At 43.1% G+C, this 13086-nt stretch overlaps 1 protein-coding gene across 3 annotated transcripts in view; it reads left to right on the top strand.

The window, feature by feature from the left end:
• Positions 1-915: 915 nt before the first annotated feature.
• Positions 916-13086, top strand: part of USP25 (ubiquitin specific peptidase 25) — a 91525-nt gene continuing 79354 nt past the window's right edge. For all 3 annotated transcript variants that reach the window (XM_069870463.1, XM_069870472.1, XM_069870482.1), the window contains exon 1: positions 916-1051. In XM_069870463.1, coding sequence (XP_069726564.1) covers positions 1007-1051 — 45 coding nt within the window. In that variant the 5' untranslated portion in view covers positions 916-1006. The remainder of the gene's footprint in view (positions 1052-13086) is intronic.

Below are 13086 nucleotides of genomic sequence, written 5' to 3' on the forward strand. Positions count from 1 at the left end.
GAAAATGCCGGCAAATCAACTCTCTAAGACTCGTTTTGGAAAGCAAGCACCTTTTCTCAGCCCTGGGTAACACGAGGAAGCGGTCTCCATCAACGGTGTGCAGCAAGACAAGAGCTGGGACAGGATGTATTTCCCATTTAGGCGCACGTGGATAAATTCTCCCAGAAATCTTTTCATTTTCTGTTACTTTCCAAGGTTACTATGAACTTCACAACAGTGGAAACCCTCTCTAACCTGGAGCTTTGGAGCCAATTCTCTGCTTGACCTTGGGTTTGAGGGGGAAAGGCTGCAAACAGAGGTCATTGCAGAAGAAGGCACATCAGCACAGCTCAGACAGAACACAAGGTGTTATCACCCCCAAGGAATGAACAGTGTTGGGGAAAACCACTGCTTGAAAAACTCCCTAGGAGAGAGGGAAAACATGCTGTCAAGAGAGAGAAAACGAGCTCTCAGGAAGACATTCTGCATAGCTTTCAAAAAAATTACGACGGCTTAGACGAAATAAGCTCTGCTTTAGCTTAAATAAAGACGACTCCACTTTCCCTAACAGTAACCGCTTCTGGTATCCCTGCGAGGGGCCCGGAGCAGCCGAACCCCCCGCGCTCCGCTGGGAGCGGGCGCTGCCGCCAAGATGGAGGCGGCCGGGGCGAACGGGGCGGGGCGGCGGAGCTCCGCGTGAGGCGGGGGGGGGGGGGGCGGAGAGGAGGGCTGCGCGAGGCGGCGGCGCGGGGCTCCGCGGGGCTCGGGTCGGTGCGGGGCTCCGCGCTCCTGCCGGCTGGAGGCGGGGGGCGGCGGCCGCGGAGCTCCGCGCGGGGCGGGGGCGCGGGGGGCGGGGCCGGCGTCGCTGCGGGCAGGGCGGGGGCGGTGACGGCGGGGCCCCCGCGCTGCCCCCATGGCCCGCGACTCGGGCTCCTCCTCCGCCACCGCCTCCCGGCCCGGCCCAGCCGCCGTGCCGCACGGCGCCGCCCGCTGAGCCCGGGGCGCAGCCGGGAGCCGCGCGGGGGCCATGACGGTGGAGCAGAACGTGCTGCAGCCCGGCGGCGCCGCCAAGGTGAGGAGAACGCGGCGGCCCTGCCCACAGCGCGGGGAAACGGGACGGAGAGGTGGGGGGGGGCCCTGCCCGCCGGCCCCGAGGCCCCCCCGCTCCCCGCCCGGCGGCAGCCTCCCCGCGCTGCCGGTTCCCCCCGGCCTGCTGGGAGCGCGGGGCGCTCCCCTGCCCCCCATCCATCCCCGGGGCTGGGGGGGGGGGCGCCGCCGCATGGATGCCCGCACGCGGCGAGCGGAGGGCCGGGGGTGGGTGAGGGGAGCGGGTCTTGCCTCTGTGCGTGTGTGTGTGTGTCCGTCCAAGGCCGGGGGGGGCCGCGAAAGGCGAGCGCTATTTCCAGCGTGTGACACACGCCCGGCCGTCACGCTGCCCCGCAGGCGCGGAGGAGGGCAGGGCCGGGGCCGGTGTCCCCCATCTTCTCCTTCCCCTTGGGGGGTGAGGCGAGTGGCACCCGCTGCGGGTCTTTCCTGCTGCGCGCGGGGAGGTGCCGGGAAATTCGTCAACAAAAAAATATGATGGAAAGTTGAGAGCTGGAGGTGTTCAAGGCCAGGTTGGATGGGGCCTTGGGCAGCCTGGAGTGGTAGGAGGTGTCCCTGCCCGTGGCAGGACAATTAGAACTAGGTGATCTTTAAAGTCCCTTCTGACACAGACTATTCTATGATTCTATGATGCTTTCATTAGAAGGATAAAGGTATGCTTGCTTTGGTGTTGTTAGTGTACAAGTTTAGTGCATCCAGTCGCTAGAGTGGACAGTGGGAGTGAGGTGCTTAAGGTATAATTGGTCAAAATGGCACAACTTGCGTTCAAGAAGCTTATTTGGAGGGAAAGGCATGTCTCGCCAAAGCCTGCTGTCATAGTTGGAAGTAGTTAGTACTGATTTTGGCCTCTTCAGCAAGAAGGCGAGGGCTGTCCCGACCTAACTTGGTCTCTCCACTGGAACAGGCTGCCCAGGGAGGTGGTTGATTCACCTTCCCTGGAGGCGTTTAAGGGATGGGTGGATGAGGTGCTGAGGGGCATGAATTAGTGATTGATAGGAATGGTTGGACTCGATGATCCGGTGGGTCTTTTCCAACCTGGTGATTCTATGATTCTTCTTTCCTCAGTCGGTAGAGTTTTAAATTGGAGTGTGCTAACAGGCTAACGTAGCAGGGGTTTACTGCCAGGTCCTGTGCTATGTGTGCATCCTCTTTGCTTAGCAACTTAATTTGGCACTTCCTGCTGTGCACCTGACAACTTTTGTGAGCAAGGTTATCTTTTACCAAACCTGTTATTGATGGTTTACTTAAAACATTCCATGGTTATTGTATGCAATACTCTGTTACCTAATACCTGGTAGACACGGGTCGGAGCTGCATATTTGCACTTTCTGTCAATAATACCCAAGGAGAAATGTTACAGTTTTCAGCTAAACTACTGCTTTTGGGTCAGTAGTTCAGGATTGCTTTAGTTGCAAATCAAGAATAAGCTTAAAGAGTCATTTGAGATTGGTTGTGATAGACCACTTGGTAATCCATGCTGCAGTAAAAAATGAAATTAGCAATAGTTCTAAAGTTTTAATCAACATCTGTGGATTATGATTACTTGTTTAAGTAGCTAGAGAGATGTGTAAAGCAACAAGCTTTTTTTCATGGCAGGGATTTTTTTTTTTTGTTTCTGTTGAATCATGCTATTATTGTATTGTCTGAAATTCCTTGTTACCTACTTTATCCCTAACTGCATTCTGGGTGAGTGGAGGACAATCCTGAGAATATTTAGGGACAAAAAAGGTATTATTTTACTCCAAAGTGAATATCTAAGTGAATATCTATTTGCTTAGTGAGTCTAATCAGTAGCCAATTGGATGACAAACATTAATATTGTTCAGCTTATTTGTGAATAAGAAGAAAAATTGTGAAGGTCCTATGGGCTGATGCATGGTTGGAAGGTGGAGAGGTGGAAGGAAATCCCATGCTCTACAAATAAAGAGAGTTTATTTTGGAGACCTCAAAGTTTGTCTTGATTGTTTGCTGTTAGTGTGAAGAAACCACATACAAGCAGAAATATATTGGCTTTCCAAGAGAGGTGCTTGAGTCGTCAGCATACCTTATTCAAAACTGTGGTTCCCAACATTGTTCATCAGATGTTCTCTTCTGTTAAACAGGAAGCATGTGTCAAACTTCAGCAGTACTTTGAGGTGTAGGTTTGTATTAATAAATGCTGTAGCTACAAACAGCCTATTTCCCACTGAAGTTGTCTTAAGATTATTGTGTAACTGAAGCATCTGGATTGGGTCAAAAGAAATTTTTTTCTTTTGTGTTTACTGGTCATCTTGACTCCTAGTTAAAACTTGTAATCTATCTCCTGAAGCAAATAATTAATAACATTACACTTGTTGCTCGCAGTTCTTGTATGCTTCTCTAATGTTGTTAGGTGTCTGTAGGTTATCTATAATGTTCATATTAAGACTAAAGTATGAGAATAAAGGTAAATGGCCTGGGAAGTCAAAAAAAAGTGGCTTCTCATTTTGTTCTGTCTGTATTTTCTGTCCAGTAAAACTCTTTTTGTCTCGTATTTTGCTGCTGAAGAGCTAAAGCATATGTGTTGTGGGATTCCCTTGCTCCAGGCAGTTCTTCACCTCTACTATGGGACAGCCTGTGTTGGTGCATGTGTATGTTGGCTTTCGTCCTGGAGAAAGACCATCCCAGGCTGCCCCTTGTGCTATGCAGACCCTTGTCTTTACCAGCGTCTCTTGCACAGCAGGTACAGCAGTGGGGGTGGGTGAACGATGATTTTTCTCATGATTGGAAGAAGTGATGTAGAGAGATCATACATGTTTCAGCCGTGTGTCAGCTCTAACTAATAATTATTGTGGTGGTCATCAGTAGATGGAAGAAGCTGGGCTTCAAAGGGTGACACTTAGCTGGCCTTTCAGCAGCGTGTGTTATCAAATTCTTCTGCTTCTAGGGAGAGACCAGGTGTTGGTTGATACATGGATTTAAAGTCTGTTTTAGCTGTCCTTTGGTTTCTCACACCCACTGTTATTTCAGACCTGTGATTCAGCAGCATGTTGGCAGTCTAATCACAGGAATAGTAGAATAAAGTTAGGTGTGTCAGCTCAGCTTGTGTTTCATTTTTTTGTTGTTGTTGTTTTTCCTTTGTTTTTTTTAAGAAGCACAAACCTTTATGGGTATTTACTGCTGTGGCGTTAAGCGCAGTCTGATACTACTTACTTCCTCTCCCTTGCTCTTTTCTGGGGTACTAAGGAGAAAATTGTACTAGCTCATGTGTGTGCTTCTGCTCTGCGCATCCTGTCTATTTAATGTACTTCTTATTGGAAGATTTCGCTAATAATATGTCCTGACTGCTTTTCTTTCCTGAAGCCAATAGCCACTGACTTCTTAATTCTGCAGTAGTTGTTGATATGGAAGAATATGCAGTAATACGTTTTCAACAGTTGAAGTAGGGATGTTGATGCAGTCCTGAATGGCAGGAGGTGTGATTCCAAAGAATATCCATTGATGACGTGGTACCTAAGGAAGGTATCTGCGGAGTAGTACTCTTTTTTTTTTTTTTTAATCTTGATAGGCGACAACCTCCCAGGGATACAACCTTTAAAAGCTTTGTTTTAATCATCTGAGTTCAGGCTTTCCTGACTGACCATTTGCCTAGTGGATCTGAGAGGCTTTCAGGATCCTGCTGTTGTCATGTGGCCTGAGCTGCTCTTGCCCATTACCACGATGCAGGTGTCCTCCTTTGTCTCAGCTTGGATCATGTGATGATGTTGGGCTACATATCTCTCTCTCCATGAACTGTCTTCCCGTGCTTGGACTGTGTGACTGGTGGGCTTCTTGTATGGTGGGCTTGAATGTGTGGTTGGGGGGGCGGGGGTTGTACCAGCTACCACTCGTATTGAGAGCTTTGTGCAAATATTGAGAGCTTTTGAGTAAAATAACCAGGTTGAAAGTGTTTGTATCAATTGAGCAGTTTGCAAGAATTACGTGAAGTGCTATGGAGTCACTCTCTTAGGTATACGTATTTTGTTATGTATTAAAAAAAGGCCATTAAAAAGTTTGTATTGTGTGCAGTTAGACCTTCTGCGTATGCCCCTGTTTCTATTTTCTGAAAGCTAGAGCAAGGTGCAAAGGTTAGTGATTCAAAGTGGTTTTGAAAGCCTTTGTCAAACTGGTATGCTGAATGTCTTTTGGTTTCGTGAATGTTCTGATGGATTTTGATGGGAGGGGTGCCCACGTGTATGGCTGGCTGTATGTTTGGTTTTTTTTGGTAGCTATGTAGTCTTGCATTCTGTGGTATATGCTATGAATCTGCACCTTTCTGAAATGTTCAATAGAAGTTCCAAACCTGTTGCATCCTAGAAAAAATTTCATAGGAGTTAAGTAATGATTTTGTTTGTGGTAGCACGAGTTTACAACGCTAGTACTATCACTAGCATCTGAAATACTACCTTTGTGTATCTTTTGATCCACACCTTGGAAACCAATCCTGCTTCAGAATGTTAAAATGTGCGATTCATACATTTTTCTGTCAGCCTTTTGTAATATTATTTAAAAATAACTGTAGTACTTCCTAAAAAAATATTTTTAGGATCACCCTATATCTACAACTACAATGAACAGCAAGTACAAAAGGTGACAAAACCCATCAACCTCTATGAAAAGGTCAAAAAGTGAATTGCCCATGTCTCAAAATAGAAAAATATTTCACGTTTTTAAAAGTGCTTTGTAAACGTAAGTAGGAGGATAATTGAACAGTTGGCTTTTCTTGCACTTATGCCTGAAAAGATCTGTTAAGGCAGGAAGTAGCATCCATTTAACCATGTGAAATCCGTTGGTGTTGATACTTCTCTAATTGAAGATGAATGGAAGATAGAATGAAGGGTATAATTTCCCTTGGTTTTGGCTAAATCTTCTCTTCCTGGCTGAAGAACGCATCCAAGTGTCAGCAGTCGGACTATTCAGTCCACGAGAAGCTCACTGCATAACTTCAGTGATGTGAATGGTTGAGTTGAGGAACATCTGGATGCTGGGGACTGGTGCAGTGGCCGAGTTGTTAAATTGACCTGACGTTCCAGCTGACCTGGACACTGCCTTTTCAGCCTGGGCTGAAATCTTTGCAGAACTAACTGGAAGGTGTCTAACCCTCACACATGACCTGTGCTAGGAATTGTTTGGGGTGGTTTATCAGTCACCCCCTTCCAGCCATCGGTGGCAATGCCAGTGATTATGGATTATTGAGGCACTCAGTGGTGCTTCTGCTAATTTGCAATCCCTGGTTGCTCCTCTGGCAAAAGCTAAGAGCCAAATGTGATATTCCTGGTAGTCCTTAACATAAAAAGTAAACAAAAAGTTTAAGAGCAGTGTATTCAGTTACATGTTTTCATGTAGGAATAAATTCCTTTAAAAGCTTGACTTTTTCGGGTTTTTTTTGGGCTTTTTTTTTTTTTTTAAATAATTATTATTGACTTCTTGTATTTATTATGGAACAGAGCTCTTAAAAATCTGAGCCGGGGGCAGGTGTGTTGCCAGGACCTGAACTGAGACAGGAAAGTTTTTCTGCCTTCATTGAGTAGGAAGACCACATGTGGGAGCTTTTCTGGGAAAGGGAAGTGTCATGAGCACTTTCACTTTCTAGTTCTCTTGTGATAACCAGTGATTATTTATGGATGGAGAAGGTTGCTTTGAGTCATAATGAAGGTTTGTACATATGTTGTTTTTTTTGTGTGTATTTTGGTTTTTTTTGTTGCTGTTGGTTTTTTTTGTTTGGTTTGTTTTAGATAGGTGGATTAGACTTCCCTGTCAAAGCCCAGTGACTGAGTTACAGATGAGATGATCTTAGATACACCTGTAATTTAAGAGAATTCAGCTTCTCATGAGGGAGCTGTTGACTCGTGCTTGGGGTAGCAGTGTAGCATCACAATGCAGATAGCAAGCCAGGGTATTGGGTGAGTAATGTAAGAAAGGCTGTTTTGACAACGTACTTCAAAATGATTTTATGAATTCAGGGTAGACTTCAGTCTTTTTACCCCTGTTAGGAAATAAAGGCCACTTCTGTTAACTGATTATAACACTTTATCAGTTGGGGTGTTGTTAAAGAAGTCAGTATCTGCCAAGAGTAGAAAATACTTGACTGGAATGAGACTAATATAACTTTCATGTGACAACGCCAGAGAGCTCTTTGTGCAGTAGGTGGAGTAGGTAGAGCTGTGCAATGTGCAAGGTTCTGTTTAATGGGTGGTCAAGTACAATTAATAGGGAAAAGCTGGTACAGTGAATCACAATGGTTAGTTGCACGTAAAGCTAAGTGAAATAGAAACTTTTCTGATAAATTCATCTTTTTTATTAATTTTAAAAAAGAGAAAATACAGTGACAAAGTATTCTAAAGCTGTGAGGCTGAACTAATGTTGAGGTGGTGAGATGCTTTACTGCTGAACAGGATGGCGAGGGCATGCCTTGTATGGTGGTACAAACTCAGGCTTTATGCTAAGTAAAAGGAATACTTTTTCCCGTTTCCTTCATCAGATTGGCAAATGGCATCTCGTGTTATTTTTTTGTCAACGCTTATAACTTTTAATCTGGCAACAATATGTTCTGAAAAACAAATGTCAGTTTGTTTTAATGCCACCTTACGTGAATGCTGTACTGAATATAAATGTTGTTATAAGCTGTATTGTGCCAACACACCTCAGCCAAGCGAGAGCAGCCGTAGTGTGTTCCACAGTTGAGTATAATCGCTGTCTAAAATGTTGCTTTCTAACAGCATTAAAATTTGTGTGCTATCATTGTATTGCTAGCTTTCCATCTCTTTACCACTTGATTTATTTAGCACTTCAAAACTTGCAATGCACCAATTAAAGGCTCTATGGAACATTAGTGGAACGTTTTCCTGTAACTTTTTAGAGTAATCCTGTCCATACTACCTTTCTGCTCTGTGTTACCATCCCAGCTTTCAGAAGTGAATAAAGGGAGTGTGAGCCTGTACCTTTGCTGCAGTGAGTTGCACCTCCCTGCCTGGATAATTTGGGATGAATACACTGGTCTGTGATCTGCAGTGGCAGAGGTGTTATGGTGCCTTCTTCCGATAGCTGCAGAACTATATCTTCTGGTAGATGAATGGTTTTAACACACTGAGCTACTCAGTAGTTTTCCTGGGAAATGTGGTGAAGAATCTGTGGTTTTAGGCTTTACTGGGAACAAAACATTAAGCAACAATTTGAATAAATATTGAGATTCCTGTGAAGTGCTATGAAGGAAGAATTGGGTCCTAAGATGATGTAAATGACAGAGTGATGCAAAATGACTTTAACTTTGGTCGTTTCCAGCAGGCTTTGCAAGTTCTTGTCTGTTTAATTATGGGCTGGTTTTGCATGGATTTAGTAACATGATTAAATCCAAGCATTTGAAAATGACAATGAAAACATTTAATCTATTTAGATGTAGACTTTTGCAATTTAAGAAGGCATTGATGAATTTTTCAGTTAGGTTTCGTAACTGTTAGTCCTTTCAAGATGTCATTAGCTACATACTTTTGCTTTTCTTTGCCATAATGGGTGAAATTCAGGAGTGTGTTGAGAGCCACCGACATGAGAGTTTTCCTGAAACCTAATGTTACCTGATGATGGGACTGTAACAGAAACAGCATTGTCATGAGAGGTGCTAACACTGAGTGTCCACAGCTTTAGTGCAGTAAGGATGTTAGAGAAATGGGTATGTTGGAGAACTTGAAGACTGAAGCATCTAGGTTAACTTTGAAAACATCACATGACACAGATTTGTGTATGTGAAACAGTTTTTTTTAAGGCAGCAGAAATAGCAGTATGCAAATTCTGATGTTTTTTTATTCTGAGATGCAAAGCTTTGACTTGATGCTTTTGTTTATAGCAGGTTTCTGAATTATTTTAACCAGTGGGTTCTTGCTGAAAAAAACTGTACCCTGCACAATATGTCTTTTAAAATGTTTATTATCAACTAATTGGCGACAGGCCAGTTTATCGAAGTTTAGGTGTCAATCAAATGTAGTTTGTGCTTATATTATACTTGACTGAAGCTTTTTTTTAGCTATCAGGTGAAAGCATATTTTTAAGCTTTATAGTAAACATAGACAGAATAACGTATTTACTAAAAGCTTTTTCAGACAGACATTAGTGTTTTCAAGGCATGATCTATACCTATTTGAATGTAATTGACCCTTTTATATTACCTTGTTCTAGACAGAATTTGTGGAAATTAATGCATGGGATAAAATGACCTTATATGCCTCTGTTGCTCATTACTACCAACTGATGTGTGATCCTTTCACTTGTGTTGTATGTCATAATGCAGGGGGCTCCTTTTAATTAAAACAGGATATTCACTTTGAATTAGGGTCTGAGTCTGAGATGTAAAAGTTTTGGATTATGAAGCATATATCCAAATTTAATGCCATCTATTACTTTTAGTGAATAGTAAATACTGGGCTCAAGTTTGCGCATGGTTTCTGTGACAGCTGTTCTCACAGCTGTATGACTTCAACAAAAGTTAGGTATCTGTGCTGAAAATTTCTAATCTTACTTTCAAACCAAAAATTACTCTTTCTGAATTGCAATAAAATTTCTATTAAAACAAAGCAAAACCCCATGCAACTCTTCAAGAACTTGAATTTAGCTGTGTTTTTACTGGGGTTAAGCCAGGAAAAAAAATGCACTACACGGAAGTTGAAAATAGTATTCACTTACATTCAGGTATTTGCAGCTGGAAAAGACTGGGTGTGCACAGGCACTTGATGTTCTTCATTCTTCTCAGAGGAGGAGGAGCTAGCAAGAACAGACTCCTACTCCACTTTCGTTTTGTGTTCAGTTTCCTTTTATTCCTCTGAAAGTTGGCTGCTTTTGAAAAAGTAATTTCTTCTGGGACCACAGGTGTTGGAAATGTACTTTTTTTAACACTTCCCAAAGTGCATAGGTAGACATGGCCTGGTTAGGAGGCAATACTATGTATTTCATTGTATCCTAGAAATCTTTATTTTATGACTGAGAAACTGTTTCTGTATTTTGCAATTTTTAACTTTTGCTTTGTTTTGGTGCAGAATCATGGGAAAATACAGAAGAGGAAGTATTTAAGCTTGTAAATATCTGTGTATGTTATTTTATTTTTTTTTTAAACAAAAAGGCTAAATAGCTTCTGGACAGCTTGCAAAGCAAGCATTTCCCTTCTTGGTATTACCTACTTTCTGGTTTGTTGGCTGTTCTTCAAATTCTGCTCATGTCTCCTATGTAATTTCTCACGTTTGGAGACTGTGTTTTTTTCATTTAGAGACTTTCCCACTCCCACTTTCTTTTCTTACATTATGACTGTTTAACTATTCAGTGATGTTAGTCAGCAAACTTTTTTAATTCAGACACCTAAGTTTATGACTGTTTTTTCCTTTTTTTTCTTTTTCTTTTTTTTTTTTTTAGTGGGATACTAGAATTAAGTCTTCTCTTTTCCTCAATATTCTTTTGCTTTTTTGGAAATAAAAAAACAAAACACAAAAAACCCCAAAAAACCAAAACCCTCAACTTACCAGTAACTTTTACAAGTTGATTCTAGTCTCGTGTGACATCTCTTGTGACAACCCTGACAGGTCAGTAATTGTCCCCTTACCTGAAGCTGACTGGGCTGCTTTTTTGGGTACAATTTGCTGGTCTACTGATTAACCTCTGGATTTATTGATGGTATAGACAGACAGATATCCCAGTTATCACCAGGTCCAGCTCTTGCAAACTTGGCGTGTTGCCTTGAAGCTTTTTCTGGAGCTGATTTGAAGATGACTGGTGAACGTGCCATCTACCTCGTAGTGCTGACTGGGATGGTGTATGCAATTTACAGACTGTGCTGTGGTGTTACACACCAGGAAGGGAGTTTGCAGCTGCCCACTATCCTCAGCAGAAATACTGAGGACTCGCTTGCTTTGTGACTTTACTAAGTAGAAAAGGATTGGAAATTTGCTGTTGGAGTTTATTAGTTCTGTCTTTTGATGGGCAGTGTGTTGGCATAATGTTACTGCTGGAAAGAATTGTAAATTTTGTGTTTCACGTTATTCTTCAAAGATGTAAACTCTCTAGAGGATTATTTCAAACCCTTTTGACTCAAGTCAGCCTATGAAGTTTCAGCTAGATGTGTAGTGAGGAAAGATGGAGAAAGTCGCCATTAGTGATAATGCCAAAGCACCACCAAGATGAGAAAGAGTGACAGTGTTAAATTGTAACAAATAGGGGTTATAAACTGAAGTTCTTGTAAGTTTCTAGACACAGTCTCCTAACACATGCAGCTCCCTGAACAGGAGCTGTGGCAAATGGGCACTTCAATATAAGGTAATTCAAAGTCCATTAAAAAAAAAGATTGTTGAGATTCCTTTTTTTCTTTCTTTCTTCTTTTTTAATTTCTTCCTGAAAGAAAGCAACCTGGAAAATTGCCTTCTGTGGAGTACACTGCTGAACTTACTATTGCCTTAATTGTGAGGTAATAAAATTATATGCTAATCCTCAGTACAAATCTCAATATATCTTTAAATACTTTAGCATCTCTGTTGTGTTTGAGGTTCATTTTAATTCTAATGTCATCTGCATCCACTGAGGTTATTACCTAATGAAAATAAAAGCTGCTCACTGACCTTCACAGGCCAGCCTTTCTGCAGGGGTGCAGCACCTGCCTGCAGCTTCCTGGCGCTTGACCTAGGGAAGGCTGTCTCACTGGAGAAAATGGAACTGCTGTCGGAAACCTGTCACCTTGCAGGCAACTTATTAAATACTGTGACAGATTTTAGGTGACTTAATGTTATTTGTGGTCTTGTTCTTCTGAGGAGTTCATTTATCCCAGCACTCCACCATTCCCCCTTCTCCAGCCAATAGTGTGTGTCTCTTCACAGGATTTCTTTTAAAGTTATTAGTAGAGGGCAGAATAAGCTATTATTTTACCGAATAATGCAGATAATGGTGCATGAGTTTTCTTATAGAATTGTGTCTTGTAATGCACCTTGGATTAAAAGTTGGAGTGGGGTGATCGGTTGAGGTTGCAGGTTGAGTTCATCTCTGGAAGACCTCACTTCAGTGGGGTGGAGGTTTTCCCCTCTGCTCTTCTTCACCAACCCCCTGTGTCATCTCACCTAATTTCTTGCGGCCCAGGAAGTGGGCAGCAGAAGGCAGGGTGATCAGGAGCTGCACACAGGCTGGCTGAGGGTGCTGGGGAGCACCGGGCTTGTGGTCAGCTGCTGGAGAGTGGCCTCAGGGTGCTGGGGCTATTGCTCTTGGGAGACAGGAGGCCAGACATGGTTGGTTATGTGCATACTCTATGGTCACAAGGTCCATTTCTTTAGGAAATCAGGTTAGTGATTTTTTTTTAAAGTCTCTGTTAATTTTTTTCAATTCTGTTCAAAACAGACAGCTGATCTCTTTCCCCAAATGTCTCTGCTGTTGAATACCGTACACTCTTTGTAATGCAGACCTGTCCTAAAAAATTCAGTGTGACTTTTATTTAGGATTTCTGTGCTGTACTATTCTGAATTTAACGTGCAAAAATTGTTTGTGAAATCTTCCCTGCTATCACAGAATCATAGAATAGCTAGGATTGAAAGGGACCTTAAAGATCATCCAGTTCCAACCCCCCTGCCATGGGCAGGGATATCCCACTAGATCAGGCTACCCAAGGCCTCATCCAGCCTGGCCTTAAAAACCTCCAGGGATGGGGCATCCACAACCTCCCTTGGTAGCCTGTTGAAGTGTCTCACTAATCTCATGGTGAAGAAGTTCTTCCTAACATCTAGTCTAAATCTGCCCCTCTCCAGTTTATACCCATTCCCCCTTGTCCCATCACTACAAGCCTTTATGAACAGTCCCTCTCCAGCTTTCTTGTAGGCCCCTTTCAGGTGCTGGAAGGTCGCTGTAAGATCTTCTTGGAGCCTTCTCTTCCCCAGGCTGAACAAACCCAACTCTCTCAGCCTGTCCTCGTATGGAAGGTGCTCGAGCCCTCTGATCATCCTTGTAGCCTTCCTCTCGACCTATTCCAACAGCTCCATATTCTTCTTCTGTTGA

Source organism: Phaenicophaeus curvirostris, chromosome 1, assembly GCF_032191515.1.
Source record: "Phaenicophaeus curvirostris isolate KB17595 chromosome 1, BPBGC_Pcur_1.0, whole genome shotgun sequence".
In the NCBI taxonomy this organism is placed as follows: Eukaryota; Metazoa; Chordata; class Aves; order Cuculiformes; family Cuculidae; genus Phaenicophaeus; species Phaenicophaeus curvirostris.